Source organism: Artemia sp. Qi Xiang Cuo, chromosome 7, assembly GCF_049724085.1.
Source record: "Artemia sp. Qi Xiang Cuo chromosome 7, ASM4972408v1, whole genome shotgun sequence".
Lineage (NCBI taxonomy): Eukaryota > Metazoa > Arthropoda > Branchiopoda > Anostraca > Artemiidae > Artemia > Artemia sp. Qi Xiang Cuo.
This window is the reverse complement of record NC_142800.1, coordinates 49,167,210-49,190,497: the sequence shown is the minus strand read 5'-3', so window position 1 is coordinate 49,190,497 and position 23,288 is coordinate 49,167,210. Positions and strand designations below refer to the sequence as shown.

The window sequence follows — 23,288 nt, the reverse complement described above, 5'->3', positions numbered from 1 at the left end:
TAGTTACTTATTGTTCCAGTTGTCCTTATTTTATACTGCAAAAGTATGAGGGACTTAAGGATATAAATTTCAAGCCGATCGGGCACAGAAAGTTCCTCGAGGTATTTTTGGATCCCCCCCCCCAAAAAAAATAATAAATCAGTCCCCCTTTACAGATCAGTTTTAATTTGGTGTTTTGTTATCGAATATGATTCAATTAAGCTATGATATTCAATGCAAATACAGTGTGAGCTGAATGAGGCAATATGTATGAGATAGATTTGAATAGGGTTAGGTGGAACGGAGCTGAGTTGAATGGGGTTGAGTTTCATGGGATTGAATTAAATAGGGGTCTATTGAGTAGATTAAGTAGAATGAGGGCTGAGTTGCGTAGGTGTTAAGTTGAATGAGGGCTGAGACGAACGTGGTTGAATTGAATGGGGTTGAGGTGCGTAATGCTAAGGTCAATTGGGTCAAAATAAGCAATGTTGAGCCGAATAAGTTTGAGTTGAATTGGCTTAAATTGAACGGTGGTCAAGTTAAACGAGGGTTGAGTTATATGGGTTTGAATTGAGTGAGGGTAGATTCAAACGGGGGTTGGGTTGAATGGGGATTCTGTTAAAAGAGTTGAATTGAATCGGGTTGATTTGAACTGAGTTAAGTTAAATGGTCACCTATGGGCCACGGGCCTACTTTAGTCACTTCAACCAGATAAACTGAGAATCTTTTTATGATTCAATCCAAACAAGGTGCATGGCTGGAAGGACAAAGGAATCCATTTATGAGTATAGTCGTTATGTGCAATAACAAAGGTCCAATCATAAGGATACATAGAGGTAACCAAGCGACAACGCTTTGGGACGAGATATGAGGTAGCATTCTGAGAGAAATAGTTATCTCGAAATTTTGACTTGATGCAATGGGTGGCAACTGGGCTGCTTGGGGGCAAAAAGATTCATATGGCAGAAGGGAGAATGGTTGTCTTTGTATCACTTTTGACCGCTTTAAGGGCGCAAAAACTTTCCATTTCCTATCAAACAGGCCCCCTTCAAAACTCCTATGACCATCTTGTACTATGTAAAGTGGCCACAGAAGAAAATATTAATAATAATCCACGGAAGACACGTCCCTCTTTACCAAGTCAAACTATTTTGTTGAATATAATGTGAAAGTACTACTCTATTTTCAAGTTTCGTAAAAGTTTTGACATTACTGGATAAACAAAAATTTTCGAACCTTATCTCCTCCTTTTTTCATTTTAAGTGGTTGCAGGATCTTCCCACCCTTCCCTTCTCCTCCCTTATCAAGAAACTGTCTCCAAGCAATTATTCTCTCAGGAATCCCTGTAAGTATATATAGTCATTACATTAAAATAATTAAATGTTTTATAGGAGACTCTGAAGCCAGTGATGTCGAAGATCAACCTATACCCCACCAAGAAATTCTACAAGAAAAAGAAGAAGTTGTAGTACTAAGCTCAGTTGAGCCTGAAGTGGAAAATTTAGTCCTAAGTGATTCATTCGAAGGTGAATTGCCATTCGTACCAACAACTCTTCCACAAGAGATGCCTCTTGCTAAACCAATTATTCCCATTCGTATGCGCATTGCTCAGTTCAAAGAAACTAGAAGATTGGATAGACCGCGGGGAACACTTAAAAGTCCGCCATCATTTGACGCGTACACGAGAAATGTAAAAAGCAGAAATGGAGAAGGCATAAAAATAAATTTGCCTCAAATCCGTGAAGAAAGTTTGGAAGAGAGCCCCCAATTGTCCAAACAGAGAAGTATCAAAGAAACATTTGACTGGACTAAATTTGCTCAAAACGGATTAAAGTCAATAAAAATCTATGTCACGCAAAATTCTCTCGATGAAGATAAACAGAAGCCTCTTGATGTCATTCACCTTCCTATAGAGCAGACAGATGAAGTAAAGCCGGAAGTATTGCATGATAGAAATTGGTTAAACTTAGAAGAACTTCCAGATCAACCGAAACTAGTAAGGAAATTATCTGCTCAGCAAGCATTTGCTGCCAGTACTGCAAATTGTATAAAAAACAAAATCCCAGGAACAGGAGTGACTAACTTCTACACAAAACCCATAACTTCAGTTTTGTCTCCTGAAGACTATTCAAGTTGCTCAGCAAACAATGATAACGGCTCAAACACCAGTGAAATTGGTCTTCTAGAAGAAAGATCAAATAGTGACAATGAATCTCTTCCTGACCGTAGCTCTGTACTAAGGTAAAAAAGTTTTAATCTGGCTCGAGCATTTTGAATACTCCTATACGAATAATATTTTACTATATACATGACACCCTTATATAAATCAAGTGTTTTAAGAATTTTGTTATTCCAGAATCCTTTAAGATTAGTTTCTAATATGAAACTCCACGCGGTAAGAAATAGGTAAAAAAAAAGTCAACGCATTTTTAGCTGATAAATGTGTTCACCTCTCTCTTTCATTATTTTTGGCTCATCGGTTGCCTTCCAAAAATCTCACAAAAACGAAGCGGCAAAAAACACTTGGGCCTAGAAGCGTTAAAGCTTTAAATCCCGCCCTGTTCACGTATAGTATTTGTTATTCTGAAATATATGGAAATTTTTTGAGGTGAATTTTCTATAAGGGAGGAGGATATTTCCCCGGGTAAAATTTCTGCGGAGAGGAAAGTTTTCGGGGGGAGCTTTATAGAGGATATTTTATACGGGGGGAGGGATTTTCTTGCATGATGTGAAAATCGGTCAGGAATTAACCAAAAAGTTTTTTTTTCAACTGAAAGTAAGGAGGAACATAAAAACTTCAAACGAACAAAAATTATTCCGTTTGTGTGGGTAGCTGCCCCTTCCTCAGTCCTCGCTCTTCACGCTAAAGTTTGACTTTGTGTCACAATTGTCAAATTTTTGTGTTTAGGAGCGACTCCTAAACACAATGACTGATGAATGAGAAGTATTTTTAAAGAATTTTAAACCTTAGCGTAAAGAGCGAGGGTTGAGAAAGGGGCGGCCTTTAATTTTTAAGTCTGTCATCTAAATAGAACCATCTAAACATCTACAGAAAATTTTTATATTATCTCATGCTTTTTGCCTACTTTCAGCGTATTTTCAGGGTAAAAAATAATTAAAGCAAATTTTTAAACGTGTGCTTTGGTGAATGGATAAAAATTAATATAAGCCATAGAATAATAGAAAAGTTCCTGTCTTATACTGAAAAACCGAAGAGCAGCAGAAAAATAACGAGCCAAAATATGCACAGGAAAGACTTATACTTTGACCCTCAACTGGTCGAGGAGAAAAAAGTTAAGTAACTAGTCAGGTGGGACCTAACAAACCACAAAATACAAGGGCTTTAGAAAAAACAAATATTGAGCATTTCTCACTTAGCCTTTATTGACACTGCAAAAACATACAAAAGAATAGAAAGAATTTATTCCTCTCTCTTATTAAAAGAGAGAGAAAGTAAATTGTGTGAAATTGGGTATACAACTTAAAAACTAAGGCAATAAGAAAGGACTAGTATTACTGTTGATGTCGTTCTTCTATTCGAAATTCTTAAGGAGAGTCATAAACTTTAAAGCCTTAGAATGCACTGCTTCGATCAAAAGTCGGTCTTAGAAATATCTGTCCATCCCCCCTAGGGTTGAATTTGTGTAAACAACCAATAATTATTCAATATCCTCATTAGTGTCATTATTTTCTCCTTTTTGTTTCCAAGTGTTTAGATGTTTTGGAAATAAGAGATTTGAGGATTTTCTCTTCTATTTGAGCTGTGGTCACAGCATTTTGGAATCTAATAGTTTAAATCTGGCCATCCGAAACTAGAGCCATGTCCACTTCTGACATAGCATTTGTTGAGATTTAAATCGACAAAAATAAAAAGAAGAATTAAACAAGTTTCCCAGACTTCCCCTGTTGATGTATGCAAAATTTTAGCCTTTTGTGCAAAATTGTAATTAACATGCATAATTTATTTTGATTTCGGATGGCAGAATTGTATTTTACAGTTAATAATATTACTGACAAGAATATTTCTTAGTTCCTCTTCAGCTGATGCTTTTTTGGATGATCAGCAAGCACTTTTTGATGGTTCAGCTCAAACCCTTCTTTCCTCCACTCATTTCGATGTTGACTTAGAATCTCCTGGCTCAGATCAGGTACGTTACTCTTTCAAGTCAGGCACGACACCTGAAAAGTTATTTCCAAACAAACTAAAGTCTGGCAATGGGTTGTTTTCTTAAGCATTTAGAACTGAATTTGACAAGAAAATTGCTTTCATCAGAATGCTTTCAGAGACAAAAAAAAAGGAAATATAAAATAGAAACTAAATTTATAATTAAAAAAAAGGATGACCTTTCTACTTAAAAGCTACAGAATACATCTGAATCATGCCATAGGGTTAACTTTACGAACTATACAGCGTGCACTGAAAGGTAAACGTTTTGACCAGGTATAAAATTGCAAAAAGAAGAGCTATTTTCACAAAATAAGAATTCAAAGACCTTCCGGATCGTAACGTGATTTATTTAAATAAAAGGGTCCTAACAAAAAAATTTATGGTATTTTTGAAGGAAATATAAAATTTGGAATAAACCTACTTACATCCCAATAAAAGAAATTATTTCAAACGCGGAGACAGGGGTAAAAAAGAACTCGATTAAAATTTTAGGACCAAAAACTAAGGAAACAAATCTGGTTGTATCGACTAGAGACGTCGTATTTAAAGACAGCAAAACAGAGCATCTTTTTCATGAATGACTTTGACATGCGATTATCTAAAGAGGCAAACAATTCACGAAACGGTTCTTTCTGCTTGAATGACAATTGAGTTGTCAACATGACCGGGATCATATATATATATAAAAAAAAAAAAAAAAAAAAAAAAAAATTGACCACTAAGAATCAACATAACTATATTTTCTTTCAAAATATTGCTCTCGTCAAGTCCTTTTATTGCAGTCTAATTACTCAAAAAGTTTTACACTGATTGTGAAAAAAAAAAAAAAAATGTTTGGCCCTCTATGGGGTTTCACAAATCGATTCAACCCACTTTTTTGAAAATGTTTATTTCATCTTGGAAGTTTGGCCTAGTATACAGGCTCTGTAAGTTGGTAGCTGACTGAAGAGATGACAAATTTGAGATTTTGTTTGTGTCAGAAATCCATGCAACAGTTTTTCCCCATGGATTTTGTCCGTTGAAATGCCCTAAGTCAACCTGAGAAAACAAAATTGGTTGGCCCAGTTTCAAGAATGAAGTATAGACATAACCAATCTTCAAAATATTTTTTCTTTCATTGAAGCCCACCAGACTTTCTCTAAGTGCCCTGTACCCTGCAAATCTGATGGAGACGAAAATATTTGGCCCAATTTCTAACATCACAAACCGATACAGCCAAAATTAGTTTCAATTTGTTTTCTGCGTAGAGGTCCTCCTGGCCAAGAAACATATGAATGTTGTTTTCAAGTTTATTGGAGAGACGAAACTTAAGGCCCAGCTTTTGTCCATCCCAAATCTTTTAGTCTTTTGGTCAGGAATGACAAAAGGAACAGGAGTAACAAAAAAGGAACAGGAGGGGGCTAGTTGCTCTCCAATCGCTTTCGATTCTTAAAAAGAGCAAGTATGCTTCTTAAAAGGGGCAAGGGCAAGTATATTATATCCAGTATGAATCCATGTTCAATTAATTTAATTTTGATGCCACCAAAATTAACAACAGATCGTTAGGTCCCTCTTTCCTTTTTTAAAGTCTGCTTTTGACATTTTTAAAGTATGATGCTTTAGCATAGTTATAAGATAACCGATTTTTTTTAGCGCATTAATTGCACAGCGCAACTTAATTCTACAGGTAATTGTTACATCGTCTGATGTTTTAAAATAGTTGCAATGGTGCTCTGAAGATTTAGGATTTTCTAAGCATAAACGAGGAAAAAATCCCTCTGGAATTTCTGTGTGGGGTATACCAGTGGGGGCAAAATCTGCTTGCTGAAAAATGGGATTGCGATTTTCTCCAAAGGTGCATGTAAACCGACCGTTTTCAGCCATTTTTAAGACTTAAGGCACATCTCAAAAAATTATTGCGTACTCACCTACTGAATTTTCTGATGTCCAAATTTTGTTAGCTATATTTATTCCCTGAACTACAGCAGCATCTTTAACTCCATGTGATGTCAATTTTCCTAACAACTTCCAAAACACGATGGTCTAGCACAAACAAGTACACGAGAGGATGTAAAGAGGGTAGGGCTCGTAAGCAATCTGTAAATCCCCCTAAAATCTCTAGTTTTTTACAATTGTGCTTATTCTTTTTCATTTTTTCTTTAAGTTGCGAGTGGAAGTAACATTAATGCATAGTTTTCTTTTCAGGCACAAGAATACGTTTCAATGCACACGATACCCCACTCTAAGTCGCTAAACCAGCCGTCTTGAGTTGGTTGACTTTTATCAGCCAATGTTTGATGCATATTAACTTTATTCATTTTTAAGCGAAGTTGGAAGCTAAATCAGGAGCAGAAATATTGAAGAGCAATCTTGTAATGCAATCCTTTGCAATCTCGTAATTGCAACCATTTTTGACGCATGAAGAGCGTCTTCTTTTCTTGTTTTCTTCTTCTTCTTTTTTTACAATGAAATAGCGAGTTAATGATGCAGCCAGGAAAGATGGGGGGATTCGAGGGTTCATTCCCTTTTTCTTGGAATTTGGAAAATTTGACAAAAATATGTCTTGGTTGATTAAAACAAGGCCATAAAAATACTCTTTCATTAGGTGCACCCCTTCTCCGAAATGAGTCGGGCCCTTGCCAAAACGGAGTCCTATGGCTGCGCTACGGGTGAAGTAAAAACAAAAAAAAAACAAGGTACAGAATACGGCATTGAACTTCACAGTCCCTACCAACGGTGCTGATCTCCATTTCATGGCACTTCAACAAGGAAGTGCAATGGGGGGGGGGCCTTCCTGCGCTTTCACACATCCTTCCTGTTTACCTTCCCCAGATTTCTCAAGGTACACATATAGAGCTAGGTTGACTCTTGCTGAGCTTAAAGAGTCAAGCAAACTGTTCCCCGTTGAAAATAAAATAGCCAGAAATACCATGACTAGAACTCCTGTCTTAACGGACAAAAGATTTCAATTCTAGCGCGCTAACCACTCGGCTAGGTGGTTAGAGTGAAGTGGTTTGAAAAAAAAGGATAAAAATATATTTTAACGAAAAATTTAATGCTTATAATGATAAAAAGAAACGGTAATAATTACAAAATCTAGACTTGAAAAATCTATTTCAACAAATTAGAATAGCAGTTTATAGAGCATGAAGAGTAAAACGGTAAATATTGTTTTGTTCAAAATAAGATTTAGCTGACGCCGAGCTGTTTGGTCCATTCACAGCAAAGATTTAACCAAATTCTAGAGCTAGTTGGAGCTAAGACTGAGGTTTGATCTATTTTCAATCTCGGTACTAGATAAATCTTACTCTTAATAGGCTCTGTTTAAAAATCTTACCACCAAGGGTTTACTGATTATAATCATGTAAGTCACATTTGCATTATTAACAGTCCGAATTGACAACATTCAATATTAAGGCAAACCTCAAATTTCTCATGGGATTGAACGTGTTAGCCTACAAAGCCAAATAAAATTGTCCACAGAAAATAGTAAATGGAAGATCTAAAGCTGAATTTGAAAGGCCATGAGTTCAGTTTCGGATTTTCCATCTTATAAAATACGAAGAAGAAAACAAACCCTAAGAAAGTGAGACTCAAGGCCAGTGAGTTCAGAACAAAATTTCAAAAAAATATTATCTGTACGAAAAAATGCCTCAAAATTTTTTTCGATGCACTGGACTTTGGATGAATATGAAAGATTTTAAACCTGTTCAGTAGCCATTTTTTAAGGTTAATAACCAAAAAATTCCGTGTTTCTGGGTGGAACTTTCAGACTACTATTTCAGTTTACACTATTCATATTTCCTAGGTCGAAGAGGGTATAAAAAAAATCCTGTAAATTAAAAAAGATTACTATTTTTAGCCTGAAAGTGCTAGCATTGTTCAGCCCTTACATTACACTTCTTTGCCATCTGACATGTATACAGGAAATTATTTAGTGAGAAGGGGGGATTCGTCAGTTCCCAACCCTAAAAGAAGGTGAAATACATGAAGAATATAGGAAAATTTGTACATACCTTACCCATATGTAAAATAAGTGTTTGATTATTTTTGATGTTAAATTAATTATTTTAAATGTTAAATTAATGTTACGAGCATTTAGAAGTGAACTCTACTAAAAAACTGCTTTCTCTATGCTGAATTATCGGAGTCTTTGTGTTGTTGCTTTCCCGTGATTTTTCACTTCTAGTCAGATGTTATGAATTATTCAAATTCTAGTCGAATAAAATTTAACTCGAGTGTTATTTTTAGTTTCAAGGAGGTTTAGGTCAGGCTACCTCAAGGTTGAAAGAAACCATAGGTTGGCACGGGAGTCAGGGACAGATTGGTAGCTTAGTGCAATCTTCCTCGTGTTGATTTACGTTTCTATTGTCTCTCATAGGGAAGTGTATAGCAACACCTGGGAAATTGTTAGTATAGAAGTGTAAGAGAAAATTTGACAATATTAATGAAGATCCAGACATCAATGCTGGAAGTGGAGTATTCCACAAATAAAGATGTCACCATGCTTCCATGGTCACCGCTCAGCCCATACTAAAATTCTTATGACTTTTTCTTTTCTCACGTCAAAAAGAGAATGAAAATATTCTGAAACGCAAAAGACTCACAACTATTACTGAAAACCAATGGCGGGTTCCTGTATCTCTGAGAACCTCCGGAAACGCTAAAAAAAAAAAAAGAGAAAGCAAAATGCAAATCCGGTGAAAATATAGAATATAGTGCATTGGAGCTCAAGGGTCTCATTTCAAATGTACATTCAGATAAGTACAATGTAAAAGGTATACAACCAGAGGTATAATGACATATTAAAAGATAAATTTACCCTTTTCAGACTTGTACAATTTGTTCAGTTATTTCGGGATGTTTTCTTGGCAATGTTTCATATTTTATACTGCGCCAGATAATTTAAGACTGCTGAAAACATTCTGGTAAGGTAGAGTAAAAAAAGAAAAAAAGAATAAGACATCTTCAACAAAATATGGTAACGTTATAGAAAAATTATTTCGCTGTAGGCTATTACAATACATTTGCTGACTTAGTTTTCTAAGTAACATAAGTACATTTTACTTATTATTTTTTTTTTTTTAATTCTGTAAAAGGAGTTGAAATGATCTCACTTCTCCCTTGATTTCCAAGATGCAATTTATATTATTCATTATTCGTAACAGTTTATGCTACAAAAAATACAAATCTTATGAAAGAAAACCATATTGAGACAATAATAAAAAATGGTCTATGGAAGAACGCCATACCATTTTCATCGAACTGTGACACTAATAATTTTCACATCCTCGTAGGGCTTATCCGTTTTAGGGTGAACTTTGACCTGTGATATGTTTTGAACTACTTCCATTCCTTTGATAACTCTTCCAAAAACTGTGTGTTTATTGTCTAACCACGGCTGGAAAATAAAAACCGTCATTAGTGAATTTAAGCCACTTTTGTAATGAATTGTAATCATAAGATAACAGTAATAATAACTTGTTCACCAAAATTTATACAAAAAAGAGTAAGATTATAGCCTGAATGAGCGAACAAATTTTCTAATGATTCTACTTCTTTTTTTTTACAAGGAAGGCCGACAGTTTTGACGTCTTTGAGCTATAGAATGTGATATGTTTCGAATTAATCACTTATAACTTTTTGAAGTACCGTAACAAAGCCTATTTATCCAGGATTCCAACGTAACAATCTCAGAATATGGTAAACGAAAAAAAATTATACAAAAAAACAACAAAAACACAAAAAAGCCTAATAACAGAAAAAACTAGAAATATTCCCAAAAAGATGAACCCACCAAATTTATGTGGAAATGAAGGAAAAGAGAACCATAAAGGATAAGAAACGACTATGTAAACATTTAGAATTTTGAGGTAAAAACTTGAAATGTGTTACATGTTTTAAAACATATGAACGTTAACTGATAAAAAAACAAAAAAAACTTGAGGACTTCGAACTATAGCATATGCATTGCCCGGACTGTTACGTACTGGATTCTCATCCAGAAACTTAAACAAAGAATTATCGCCAAAAATTTCAGAAGAAATATTTGACAATTTAAGTTAAATGAGCTAAAGGAGATTTTTCTCTAAGGTGTTTTATCTTAAAGTGCTTGCTTCATGAGACGAAAGGAAATTAACTGCGATTATAATACTAAAGGAGCTTTCGTAAAGGACGAATAGAATAAAACTATTTACAAAACTGGGCATAAAAAGATACGTTAAAAAACAAATACTTCTAAGAAGCCTCGTTCTTTTTCTTTTTTTTTTTTTTTTTTAGCGTGCTTTATTTCCAGAAGTATTCTAGCTTTATTTCACGGGTAGCACGATACGGGTTCTAAGTGTGTCTAGGAGTTACATCCTCTTTTTTTCCAAGAATAATTATAACGTCGTGTAGTTTTGTCATGATCAATACTTCTGGCCAAGACCGAGCTATTACTGGTGGCTGGTGTAATTTTTGGAGATCTTTTTTTCATGTATCCATTAAGATTCCATAGTTATTTAAAAATTCTTATTTGTCACATCTAGCAGTCTTTTACCATGGACTTTTTGCCGTAATTGCAAAGCTTTAAATATGTTTGTGAAGAAGTAGAAGAAATCAGAGAAAAAACAAATGAAAACAAAAATGGGCACAAACACACAGGAATTTATTTTGAGAAGATGAAGAGCCAAAAATATTAAAAATAGGCCACTTCAATGGAATCTAAGAATTTTTGGGAGGGAATTTTTTTTAGAAAAAACGAGGTTTGAAGAAGGCATGGACTTAAAGACCTACCCCTATGATCTATTTTGACAGTGTACATGTCTGTGCTTGTGAAATTTCTGAAAGTGGCGGATTCAAGAGTCGCATGAAAAACAGCACATATAGAGCTTCCAACTGTCAGGCTCCTATAGTTACCATGCAATAGGAAAAGCTGGGAAGCTCTAAAATCAGATGTTGTGAGAAAGCCCACTGAATAGTTTCCTTCAGTTGAGTCGTACTACCGCACGGCTAAAACTAAACAGAAATTTATCAAACCACTTAAGAGTGAAGCAAAGATACATGAGTTGTACTAAGGAAGTGTACAGAATATGGAACAATGCTAATCTCTAAGTTCAAATACAGCAATATACTCACTTACTAATAAAACTTAAACGGTCAAGCTCAAAAGGCTGACATGTAGAATGAATGCCAAGATAGGCTTTCTCGTAATAAAAATGACACAGAGTTGACTCAAGAAGCCAATGAAGAGTCCAGAGAGAATTTGAAAAGTAATCAAAAATCAAAGATCGAGTACAAGACTGAGTCAATTTAGATGTCCCCGAGTTATATACTACAGGTTGAAAATGTGTTTCTCTTACCTCGTTGAAATATTACAGTTTTTCTATAAACCGAAAGATTAAGGCATTGCAATACTCACGTTTAGAGGAAAACTAGAAAATTATCAACGGATTTTACTGTTGCGTTTGGCTGAAGCTCTCAGAAGGCCATGGCGCAAATGAAACCGCTAGTGCTCTCCTTAATATCCTGTCAAAAGTCCTCGATACCAACCCAAACATCTTCAAAATTGTTGCTTTATCTAAGACGTGCATAAGCCCAAACAAAAATTTAATTGCCAGTTTTACTGTGCAAGATTTCCAATGCCAATACGCCATACTTGAAAAAGTGAGAATGAATTTTTCTGAACCGGAGTTCTTATCTATCCATGAATTATCTATAGACAGGGGAGACATAGTGCCACAGAAGAAAGTTTCCAGAGCTAGAAGATAACATCTCACCTAGATCTTACAAGACAATCACTCGAGGTGAGAAGACACCATCTTTTCGCTCTCACATAGACAACTGACAATAACCTTTTGACTACAAGGCAGCACAAACAATGTAGGTCCTTTAGTCAAAATTAGTTAAGCTGGAGTTATACCAGGAATATTCCACCAGAGTCTGATTCAAAACAGTTTTTACACAGAACGTCTAGGCACACACGATATTCATTTAAAAGCAGACTAAAAAAGGCAGAAAGGTCTTCATTTGAAATTTAAGAGAAGCTCTTTAAGAGGCTTCTTTGAGGTTCAAATAAGAGATTGAAGTCCATGAAAATAGTCCAACACAAACTGAAAGATGAAAAAAAAAAATCGAGAGTCTGCTGAAGTTTCTTACTCTGAAAAAAGAAGAAGATACAACTAAGAACCAGAGAGTAAACTTTAAAAGACTATGGGGGGGGGGGGGAGAAAAATAAAAAAATCGGTTAACTTTTCTTTCATTATTTATGTTCTGTTCTTAAGTTAACATTTCACACATTAAGTAGTTTACCTTGAAAGGAGTGGCCACACGAACAAACAAAAAATTATTTAGCACAGCTTTTATGACAGAACGGGTCAAAAAGCCCGTTCTGTCATAACTACTATTTCGAATCGAAAAGCTAGGGTGCCAGTTTCGTATCTGCATTTCACTCGTGGAATACAACCAGAACTTCTTGAAAGATCTCTTTTCAAGAATGGAATGTTTCTACCTATATTTTCCTTTTTTTAGCATAAAACGTTGTTGAGCAGCATATTTGGAAGGTAAACCAAAAACCAAAATGATTAAACTCGTTTTCTTAAAAAAAAAAACATTTCGAGTGTAGATACGACAAGACCGCTCTAACATGTCGATAAGGCCAATGACGTTATTCATATTAAATAAAATTCGATATGCAGTGTTTGTCCTCAGGACATAGCACTTGTAGTGTCAGATTGGTTTTGTCAAATCTATACTCTAGATGATTTCGAGACGAGTAAATATCTTGGTCTTTGCAGAGCCTTCCAATTACCAATATTTAGCTATGTTCCATACATACACAAGCATAGAAAAAGGAAAAATACAGGTACGTAAAATATAGTCATTCCAGTCTTGAAAAAAGAGTTTCCAAAAAACGATGGTCATAATCCAGGAGTAAAATACAGATACGGCATTTTCGGCCTAATCTTTTAATTCAAAAGGGTCTCAAGTGTAAAACAGGTAGTCAAGTCTAGATAAGACAAACAATTTTTTCATAAATTTCATCGCTTCTTTCAAGACGCATATATTGCATATATTGTAAATAACAACTTTAGAACAGAACATACAAATGAAAAATAAAACAGGAATTTCGATTTCTTCTAGTCCTTGTTCCCTGTTAGTCTTATACGGTCTACTCTCAGTCTGTCTGCTGCATCTTCTTTGGGAAGGAAATTTTAACAGTCTTTTCAATTCTTGTTAACTTCTTCTTCTCGCTTGAAGCTTGATATCACCCCACTGAAGTAAGTAGGATACTCAGTTGGCAGAAACTTAAGTAGTGATTTGACATCTTTCAGTTTATGCTGGACTATTTCTACGGACTTCAGTGCTTTTTTAGGTACCGTAAGTTTCTCCAGAACCTCAGCTAAAGCTATGCCCGCCTTTCTTTTGAGTCTGGTTTCTATGGTTATCGTCCATCCATGGACGTCTTCGGAGAAATAATTGAAAAAGTCCGCATGAAATGTCCTCAAACAAACCTCAACAATTTCAATTTCGGGCAGAAGGCTCTGCAGAACTTCGGCTGACGTGTAGCTGACAAATTTGTCGTCACTATAACAATGCAATATTGGGATTTTCTAACCTCGAGTAATTTTCTATTATGATCAAGGGGAGATTGCATTTCTTGGTTCAAGAAACTTTTCTTAATGACAAGATGCGCTGCATCTGCTTCCTGGATGGATAAGTGCCCTGGCTCAAGAAGTTTTATTTTTAATTTTTCAAGTTTAGAGTATTTGTGTAGATAATTTCGCTCAGCAAAGCTTATATGGAATTTCTGTTTTGGCTTGCACATAAATCCGACCGAGTGAGAAGTTTGATGATATATGGGTAGGTGTCTAGAACTGTTTACAACTTTGCACCCAAAGCTCTAGCTATTTCATTGCACAATCTGCTTCGAACTCAGACCAAGCAATAGACCATTCTGATAATTCCTCCGCTTCTCCCTTTGAATTTCAGTGTTGTACTCAGATTGAATTAATTAATCTTGATTTTATAAAAGAAACAAGACACATTTCTAAGCCGTAAGGCAAACAAGTTTTTAAGATCTAGGCATAGTAATGAGAGATCTAAATTGGCACTGACAGCATCAAGCTTGATCTTTGTTTCTTCTTTACTTTTGTAATGTTCCTCAAGCCTTTCCTTGGCATCTTGAGTCAACTCATGTTTTTGTCGCAATTAAATTCCGACAAAAATACCATAACATTTTAAAAGTAATTTCTTTACAGCCCAATTCCAGTGTTTACCAATACTACTCTACGTAATATTTCTAGACATAAATTAAATTTTTATTAAAAAAAATTACCAGTGATCTAAAATGAGAGGCTCTCTTTTTCGAGATTGCAAAACAAGAAAAAACTTCACTAAGTCTTTCAAAATTTATTCAAGCATAAAAATTCCGTAACTCTTTTACTCGACTTTTGATCGTTCATTTGTAATTTAACCTTGACAAGGTGAAGTAACCTTGCCTAGTTTGACATTTTTCATTAACAAAAAACCACTTGAGGGTTTGTTAAAGAAAAAGCGTTGATAATTATAAGGGGACATCATAACTTTATCTAAAAATCAGAAATAGAAATTAAAAAAAAAACACAAGACAGGATTTGCACCTTCGCTTTGGTGGCAATTCAATTCATCCCCCAATCTCAATAAATACTCCCTAACCCTAAAAATCCCCAATGGATCCCTTTTCCCGAAAAATAAAAAATCCTAGGTTTGAAAAAAAAATTAGCAAAAGCATGGAGGCACAAACAAAACAATTTTATCAGCTCCTTTTCTAGAAATTATTGGTTTCGCTTTAATTGTCTGACTTTGAGGCATTTATACCGTGATTTAAGCTTACAGAAACTTATAAACTTTTCTTATGTTTTATTTGTGTACCCGAATACATTTCTAGTCTTCAGAATACTTTGTGAATTTTAACCAAAAAAAACTTATTTTTGAACTTTTTTTTTTTTTTTTTTTTTTTTTTACATAGAATTGAGCTCCCCGACTATCACTTGTGAATATTGTTTTAAAAAAGAAATTAAAATATCATTATATCTTTTATCTATTGCATCTACTCAGAAGTCTTGTCTGTTGTATTGTGTACTAACTCATACCGCTAAAACTTATCTAGAAAGGCGAAGGCAAGTGGGATGTCGTCGAATAACAGATGGCACCGCAAAGCCTAGGATACACAAACTTTTCCGGTCATAAATTTATTTTTATAAGCCCTCTCAGTCCGAATATTCATTGTGCCTATATGATATATATATATATATATATATATATATATATATATATATATATATATATATATATATATATATATATATATATATATATATATATATATATATATATATATATAATATTAACTAAACAAAATTCTTTGTTTTTTTCTTTTTTTTTCTTGCAAGAAATATTTTCTTAGCTCAATTATTCGTTTTCAAAACTGAAACAAATCCTACCAAGAACGGGTCTATCATCAATTAAGAGACAAAGGAATATAAAAGTAAATATAAGCCTTCTCCTTAGAAACTGTTTCACGAAACAAGGCACACAAAGTCTTGCCTTGAGCTATTTCTTCTTCACTTAATTTTCTGGGCTAAGTAGTGGTTACCAGTGTAATTCTTAAACCTGTGTTTTCTTCAAATTACCTAGTCGTCCCATAAATTAAACTTAGATACTCACTACTCGATTAGTCTTTAATAGACAATGGAGATGGCTGTAAACAATTATTATAATGATTAAGAATTAAATCAACAAAAAAAAAAGTTTGTGGCTTATTAAGACTCATACTCACAGTTGGTATGACGGTTATAAAAAATTGAGACCCATTGGTATTGGGCCCTGCATTAGCCATGCTTACTGTGTATGGGCGATCATGTCGCAATGAAGGGTGGAATTCATCTTCAAATTCACCACCCCATATACTTTCACCTCCGGTACCAGTTCCTGAAAATAAATAAAAACTTAAAAATGTCAACACTTATAATTCAGCTAGAGAGTATCCTTGGATCTCCATTAACATTAATATCTAAATTTGTAAAAAAAAAAAAAATTATCAAATGTTTGCCTTTTCAAAGAAATTCGTGAGGGTAAATTTCGGCGAAGTTATTAGAAATACTAAAATGCAATAAACACGATTTTATAGCAGGTCACATATTTCCTTTTTAGACGATTAGATAAACTTTGCGATTTTTATTTTTTTTCTTTCAGAAGTTTCATATTAAGCAGTGAGACATATACATTTCGAAAAATTGGGACTCTTCCTTGCTTTTTGCCAGAAGAAGCATTCGATATGCAATTGATAGTTTTTTCATGGAAAGGTTCGTGGCACCAGCGAAAGCTGATATGCTACCTACCAAAAAAAAAAAAAAAAAAAAAACACACGCAAAGACTCCTCTCAAAGGAGTTTAAAGTAGATTTTCTGGGGACTACTTTGTTGAGAGCTTCCATTACGTTGCAAGTGATAGGCTGAAGAAGCTTCCTGGTGGATATTTCTGCTTACAAGGTATCTGGTGAAGGCAACCAATGCAAGTTAATGATAAGAACCTTCTGAAGTGACTTAAAGAATTTAATGGAAGTATCGTCAGAGCTCGATTTCTTGAGACTGAATTTTGCAGGCAAGTAAGGGGAGCCAAACTAGTCTTTGGTTCCCCACTGAAAAGGGAAGAAGCAAAAAAAAAAAAATAAAAAAAAATACGGGTCTAGTGTGGGATGTATAAAATAGTGAAAAATAGCTACCAGGGAGAAAGTTTTTACAACGCACAATGAACCCAGTTGGACCCAAGGAGATATACAACCCTGAAAGACTAAAGAACTCAAATATACAAATTGACTCAGCTTTGCAAATCAAATTTGCGCAATCCCACGTCTGTCTAACTCTAGCTAAAGGGAACTCTGTTGGTTTGTTAGCGCTGAAATTAACCTGTCATGCATTCGTCCATGCTCCATCCCTAAAAGAACTGCTTGAAGCCCAAAATAGGTTTTGTTGTGACCATTATTTTTGAGAATTTTGACGTGGATAATTTTATCTCCAACGAAAACATGAAGCATATGTACTAGTTGTTACTTAAATCGTTTATTAAGCTGAAAAGAGTGTTTTTTTTAAATGGAATTAAAGAGTGACATTAAAATTTTAAAAGAATAGAAATCTTGCAATATAGGAGGGAGATTATAACCCCCTTAATCCTCCTCTATTTACCTTACACTATTTTTCCAATGCTTCCAAACTAAAACTCTAATAGAAAGTAAATTATAATGTAAAGATTTTCAGCGAAGTGAAATAGTCGCTATCACTGCAGTGGTAGCAGGAGGGAAGAAAATGTTGACATTCATATAGTGGGGCAATAAGTGACGTAAAGCTGAATTAAACTATGAAATAAAATTTTTAGAATCGACACAGGAAAAATGTGTGTGGGCTTTCTAAGAATTCCAAGATTGCTCGATATCTTCTTTTTAATTTGACTAATATGATACCTGAAGGAGAAATTATCATCAAGAAAACACCCAGGAACCGAAAATAACGATCACTAGGTCTACTGAGAGGGCCCCTTGAAAGATGAATTTCAAAAATTGGGGGCAAGCCTGATAAATTCACTAGTTCAAATTGTTCGACAAGAGCAAGGCAATTAGCATCAAATACTAGAATTAATCTCTCAAACAATTCACCAAACTTAATACAGATCTCAGGCTCCGTTCTGACAGCAGTGCCAAGGGTACTGTCGCTAGCGATGGCGACTAGAATGTCGTCACCAGTTGATGGACATCTACATTTGTGTGCATTGAAAGATTCGGTGTGATATAGACGACAACAAACTGTCTGTTTTTGATCCATAGCCGTAAAATAAGATTGTAAAACCCCAAACTAAACCTAGGACAGTGATCGATAAAGAGAATCCATAGAAATAACTCTTTCATACAAATAAGAATCAAAACAAGCGCTAGCATTCCCTCTTGTACCGTACTCAGATAATTTAAAGAGTAAAATTTGTGGGGTGGGGGGGGGAGGGTCAAAGAATCAAAAGTTTTTCATACGACCAAAAATAAAGCGGCAGAAACCAGACCTGAATCAAGAGCCGAATGTAGAAAATTAAAGAGTTGCACATTAGCAGGTTTAGTTGAGTGCTTTGCTCGGAAACCAAACAGAAAATCATGACAAAAGTCCTTTGCTTCTAACAGGGAAAGTAGACGGAAAAACAGAGCCTTTTCAAAAACTTTACTAAATAGAGACTACTCTGAAAGGATACACTTAAAAGTGTTGTCAAGGGAGAGATAATTGAAGTAAGAATGAACACTATCTTGGTGGGTATACAATCAGGACCAGAAGACACTGAACCTTTGAACTCATTGACAAATATACTTATCTCAACCTCAGAAACAGGCTCCAGGGCCATCGATTTCAAGCAAGTTAAACACACTTTCTTTTTCGCATGCTGATCAACGGTCTGGGTAGCACAGGTCTCCTGATTTTTCTGCCTTCGACCAGAAGTGCAATGCGTAGTTGGGGTAAATCACCCGACGCTTCCCGTGTTTTCCCTCCAGATTTCTCCAGGTTATTCTTCATATGATATTCTTCATATGTGTAACAAACGCAATAATAATAAACCGTTAATTTTACTGTATAAACAAGTTATAATAACGGTTCGGTTTTTATGAACTGCACACCCAAGGTTTGTCCAGAAAGAAGTGGACTGATTTAGAAGAAGACCGTGGTTAAGGTTGGGGATGTTACTATTCTAGATGGGTGTTGTGAGATCTTGGCTACCAGCGCATCCGTTACAAGTGGCCTCCAAGTGTTCATGGTATGATGTGTAGTTGAGTTAAGAAGGAATCTTTTTCCAAGTACCTTGTCAACTCCACAGTAAATCGTTTGTTAGACCAGTGCTACGCGGCTGTATATTAAACTGGGTAAAACTGCAAGCGAGACTCATGACATGACCTAACTATTTATAGAAATAAAGCTATATGTCGATCAGGCGTTTCGAACAGCACGCATTTTTTCAAAAGGGAAGAGAGCAAATTGAAAACGACAACAGTTAGAACGCCCTTCAATAGCAAGAAAGTGACAAAAACTTAATAAAAGCGCAAAATCCTTTGGAAATTGACCACAGAGTAGCTTTGCGGATTATACTAGAACATTAAACGAACATTATGACCAGAAACTATGCGGATTATAACCTGAAACTATTGGGCACAAAGGTGTAACTAAAAACTTTGGAATGAGAAAAGTGGATGCAGAATTGATGCCAAAGGTATTAACCCATGAATAAAACAATTATGTCTTGTGACTTATCAAAAACTTCGTAACTGTTCCCGTGACAATCCAAATTTTGTCACAACGCTATCACAGGAAACGAGCCGTAGATTTCGACTACGACCTTGCGATAAAGCGACAAATACCTGAAGACCACACCCCCACCTCACGTCACCAGAAAAAGAGCCTACATGAGCAAGGCGAAAATGAAAATCCTGCTGATCATCTTTATTCGACTGTGAGGAGATTTTGTAGAGATTTTATGCCACCTGGTCAGACAGTAAATATTGAGTGGAAGTATTTGTAAGGGTCAGAAGAAAAGTAGCTCGCGTCCCGTCCATTCATTGATGGACAATGGAGAATCCCTCATGACAATAAACATATAAGAACTTAGAACTTCCTTTCGAATATCTACGACCAGTGATTCAAGATTATTTCTGGGAGAAACCACCAAAGTTCAAAGCTTCGTAAGACATATTGTAAGCTAGTTCCTTGTGAAAGTCAAAATAAAAGAAATATGCCATCAAAGCTGTGTAATTTGTTGGCTATGTCCCATTTGCTAGCTGTGTTGCCCTTTTGGAATGTTTGTATTGTGTCTGATAAGAAGATGCTACAATAGTTTGTTTCTTCAGAATGCCGAGTTCTTACTTAGAATACCCTGGTGGTCTAGAAAATGACGTCTGGTTTCTATACAAGGGGTTATACGCTGTAATTTTCTGCGGTACGCCGTTATATTTAAAAGCTGTATAATATTAGCTTCGCGCAGAAAAGACTGGAACATTAGTTCCTTCTCTTCAAAGGTAGAGGCAGAGGACAAAGCTTTTGCCGAAGCTTCTGCCTTTGACTGGGCAGTATGTAAATTCTCGTCATTTACATTTTGCAGAAAACACATATAATGTAAATAGTTGAAAACGGAAACATTGGCTCTTTCTTGACCCCCAACCCTAAAAAACACTTTCCCATAGCACCTTCTCCTGCAAGATAAAGTCACACACATGATCACATTAAAAGAAGCGTGACATATTACAATCCCCTTCCCTTCATAACCCCCTCCAGATCTCCTGCCAGCCAGGGTTACTTTTGCCAAGTTTCAGTCCAATGGTCCACTCATTTACATAGTAACAGAAAGAAAAAAGAAGCACGTTATAGTATAGATTATAATTATAGTACCATGAACTTTAAGATCCAAATAAAATCCAAATTGGCAAAAGGATGACTCTCAACCAAGAATGATTTTTCAAAAGATTATACGGTACATTTTCTAAAGATTATACCTTGCCTGATGGAAAGTCCTCTTAACAACATAAAAAAAAACGACATCAAAATGGCCGCTTCTGCATACTGAAGTGCAGCATTGCATGTATTCGGTAATAATTTTATGAAAAATAAACAACTTTGATGTTGCTAATCTTATATGTTAACCAAAACTATACCTGTGGGGTCTCCAGTTTGAATCATAAACTGCTTGATGACTCGATGAAAAATGTGCCCATTGTAGTACCCATTTTTTGAATGAACACAAAAATTCTCCACTGTTTTCGGACACTCTTTGCCAAAAAGTTTAATAGTTATATCACCCAATGATGAGTGAAGAACCGCTGTTTCATATAATCTTTGTCCCATGCCTATAAGACAAATCGTTATAGATAGTTTCACAGAAAAAACATAAAACTTAAAACAAATTAAAATCTGGAAAACAGCCAGTTGAAGCTTGATGTTAGGAGGGAGTACGCAAGACCACTCGCAAGACACTAGTACATTAAAAAAAATAAATAACAAAAAATGCACATATTTACCCCCCCCCCCCCTTTTTAGTTCCTGCTATGCATTTGGACTAGATGAGGTATATTTGTCTGTTTTTATAAAAAATATGTTTATCATTGAATCAGTTTCTCTTAAAAAACCTTACCTTAGACCATTTGTGTCTCCTGAGGCAACCAGGACATACTCAACACTTTACGAGGGGTGGTTTACATTTACGGTAACGAAATGATTGATAAACGGAAAACATGAAACAGCCGTTGCATTAAAGCTATTAAAACATGAATAATTCCGAAAGGACGTAAAATACCATCTGCTTGTTGTTGTGTGGACTATTGTGGAGACGTATTCACATAATCTCATCATTGGAATCAAATACCGGGCCGTGCAGCGGGTTGTTACAGTTCAATCGAACTCCAGGTTCCGCATTATCAAGATGAGTTAAACCCCACTACACCACCACAGGACTAATTCGTATAACACCATTTTTATTCCCACTTGAATTCTATTTGAACTAGCCACTGAACAACTTACCGAGATAGACTGTTCGCTACAGTAAGGTTAAAGAGAAAAAAAAGGAACGAATAAAGAAACAAGTAGGCAAAAGGATATATAGCGGAACACAAAAACATCCTATAAGATTTATGAATTTCTTTAGCTTTTGAGAGTCCAACTATGATAGCTCTAGAGCAGTGGTTTCCAACCAATTTTGGGCCATGCCCCGCCTAGACATTTATAAAATCCTGATGCCCCCCCCCCCCCCGGGGACATTTAAATTTTTTTATTAACAATTTTACGTGTGTTCACCTGAAGGAAGCTCAAAAGGCCATTAACCTGGCATCTAACCAACTTCCAAAGAATAAATCATCCAGGAAAATGGAAAATGGCTAAATAAATTAAGTTTCCCAAAGCATAATAGAGAAGTGAAATGGAGAAATAGCAACCATTTGAATGAAAGATTATTCTGAAATATATTGATCTTTTTCAATATTTAACTAGTAATAATGAAAAATAAAAATTGGGCTCGTCTAAAAGTGAGATCCCGATGCGTCATGCCTGCGACACAGATTTTATATCAGGCTCCAATTTATTCAAGTCTCTATTCTTCTCGTTTCGTGATATCAAGTCGATTTCTTTTCCCCGGTAACATATCATTGACAGTACCAATGCTGCATTCCGCTAAATATGAAGACGGGAGAACAATTTTCTTGCTGACTTGGTGTGTAATTAGTTTCTGTCTCATCACAAAGCCATGCATCACTCCTTTTATTTTGAATATAGTTTTAACGGAAATTTTGCATTTCCTAGAGTTCTTCTTAGTACTGTATCCAAATATCAGACATATCCAATAGCAGGGCCGGATTTAAAGCTTTGACACCTCTAGGCCCAAGCGTTTTAGCCTCTCCGTTTTAACAAGATTTTCGGAGAAATCCCCAAAATTTTGGGGATAGTGGAAGCACTGAACAGGAAGCAACTGATGAATCAAAAGTAATGAAAGAGGGAGGTGAAACCAAACTCTCAGCTTCCATTCTTGGGAGAAATTTGACAGTTTTTAAGTGTTCACGGAATTCCAGTGTTGTTTTAAAATCACTTTCCTGTGAATAAGCAACGCGGCGGTGGAGTGCACCTGGCACTATGGCGATAAATCACATCAATCCATTTTTTTTAAGAAGTAGGTGATTAGGATGCATCATAGTCAGTACAATAATGTTTACTTAGTAAAGAGAGGTACGCAAAAATGATTTAAACATTTTTCATAATGCAGCTGTAAATAAATCAAGTATTACGGACCGAAAAAAATACAACAGAAAAACATAACATTCTTCTAAAAGAAATTAAAAAAAAACCTTTCATGAGCTATTTTTTCTTCCAGTTTCAAGGTCGTAATTGTTTCGGAGAGGGGCCTATTCTTTCGGAAAGGGCCTTTTGTCTATTCTTGTAAGAAAAAACGTCTACCCTCTCCCCCCTCTCCCCTGTGTGTAGCTATTTGTATTGGTTACTCGCTACTCGTCACGACGAAAACGTTAACAAGCATGTTATTCTCAAATTTCAATAGCAGAATACTCTAGGGTCGTGATTCCCAAGGTGGGGCACACGCCCCACTGTTGGGGCACGGAATTTTTTAGTGGGTCATGGACAAGACGTGCA

At 35.5% G+C, this 23,288-nt stretch overlaps 2 protein-coding genes across 7 annotated transcripts in view; one reads left to right on the top strand and one right to left on the bottom strand.

Annotated features, from left to right (window-relative positions):
* LOC148950369 (uncharacterized) overlaps positions 1–6,469 on the top strand; it is a 115,057-nt gene extending 108,588 nt beyond the window's left edge. For both annotated transcript variants that reach the window (XM_089092353.1, XM_089092352.1), the window contains exons 5-7: positions 1,371–2,220; positions 4,010–4,127; positions 6,332–6,469. In XM_089092353.1, the coding sequence (XP_088948479.1) occupies positions 1,371–2,220; positions 4,010–4,127; positions 6,332–6,394 (1,031 nt within the window). In that variant the 3' untranslated portion in view covers positions 6,395–6,469. The remainder of the gene's footprint in view (positions 1–1,370; positions 2,221–4,009; positions 4,128–6,331) is intronic.
* Positions 3,302–23,288, bottom strand: part of LOC148950367 (peptidylprolyl isomerase domain and WD repeat-containing protein 1) — an 81,383-nt gene continuing 61,396 nt past the window's right edge. For 4 of the 5 annotated variants that reach the window (XM_089092357.1, XM_089092356.1, XM_089092355.1 and 1 more), the window contains exons 11-13: positions 20,813–21,004; positions 15,924–16,075; positions 9,243–9,527 (exon numbers count right to left, since the gene is read on the bottom strand). In XM_089092357.1, the coding sequence (XP_088948483.1) occupies positions 9,384–9,527; positions 15,924–16,075; positions 20,813–21,004 (488 nt within the window). In that variant the 3' untranslated portion in view covers positions 9,243–9,383. Of the gene's footprint in view, positions 4,159–9,242; positions 9,528–15,923; positions 16,076–20,812; positions 21,005–23,288 lie in introns of those variants that run through there. The other variant, XM_089092358.1, reaches the window with a different exon arrangement.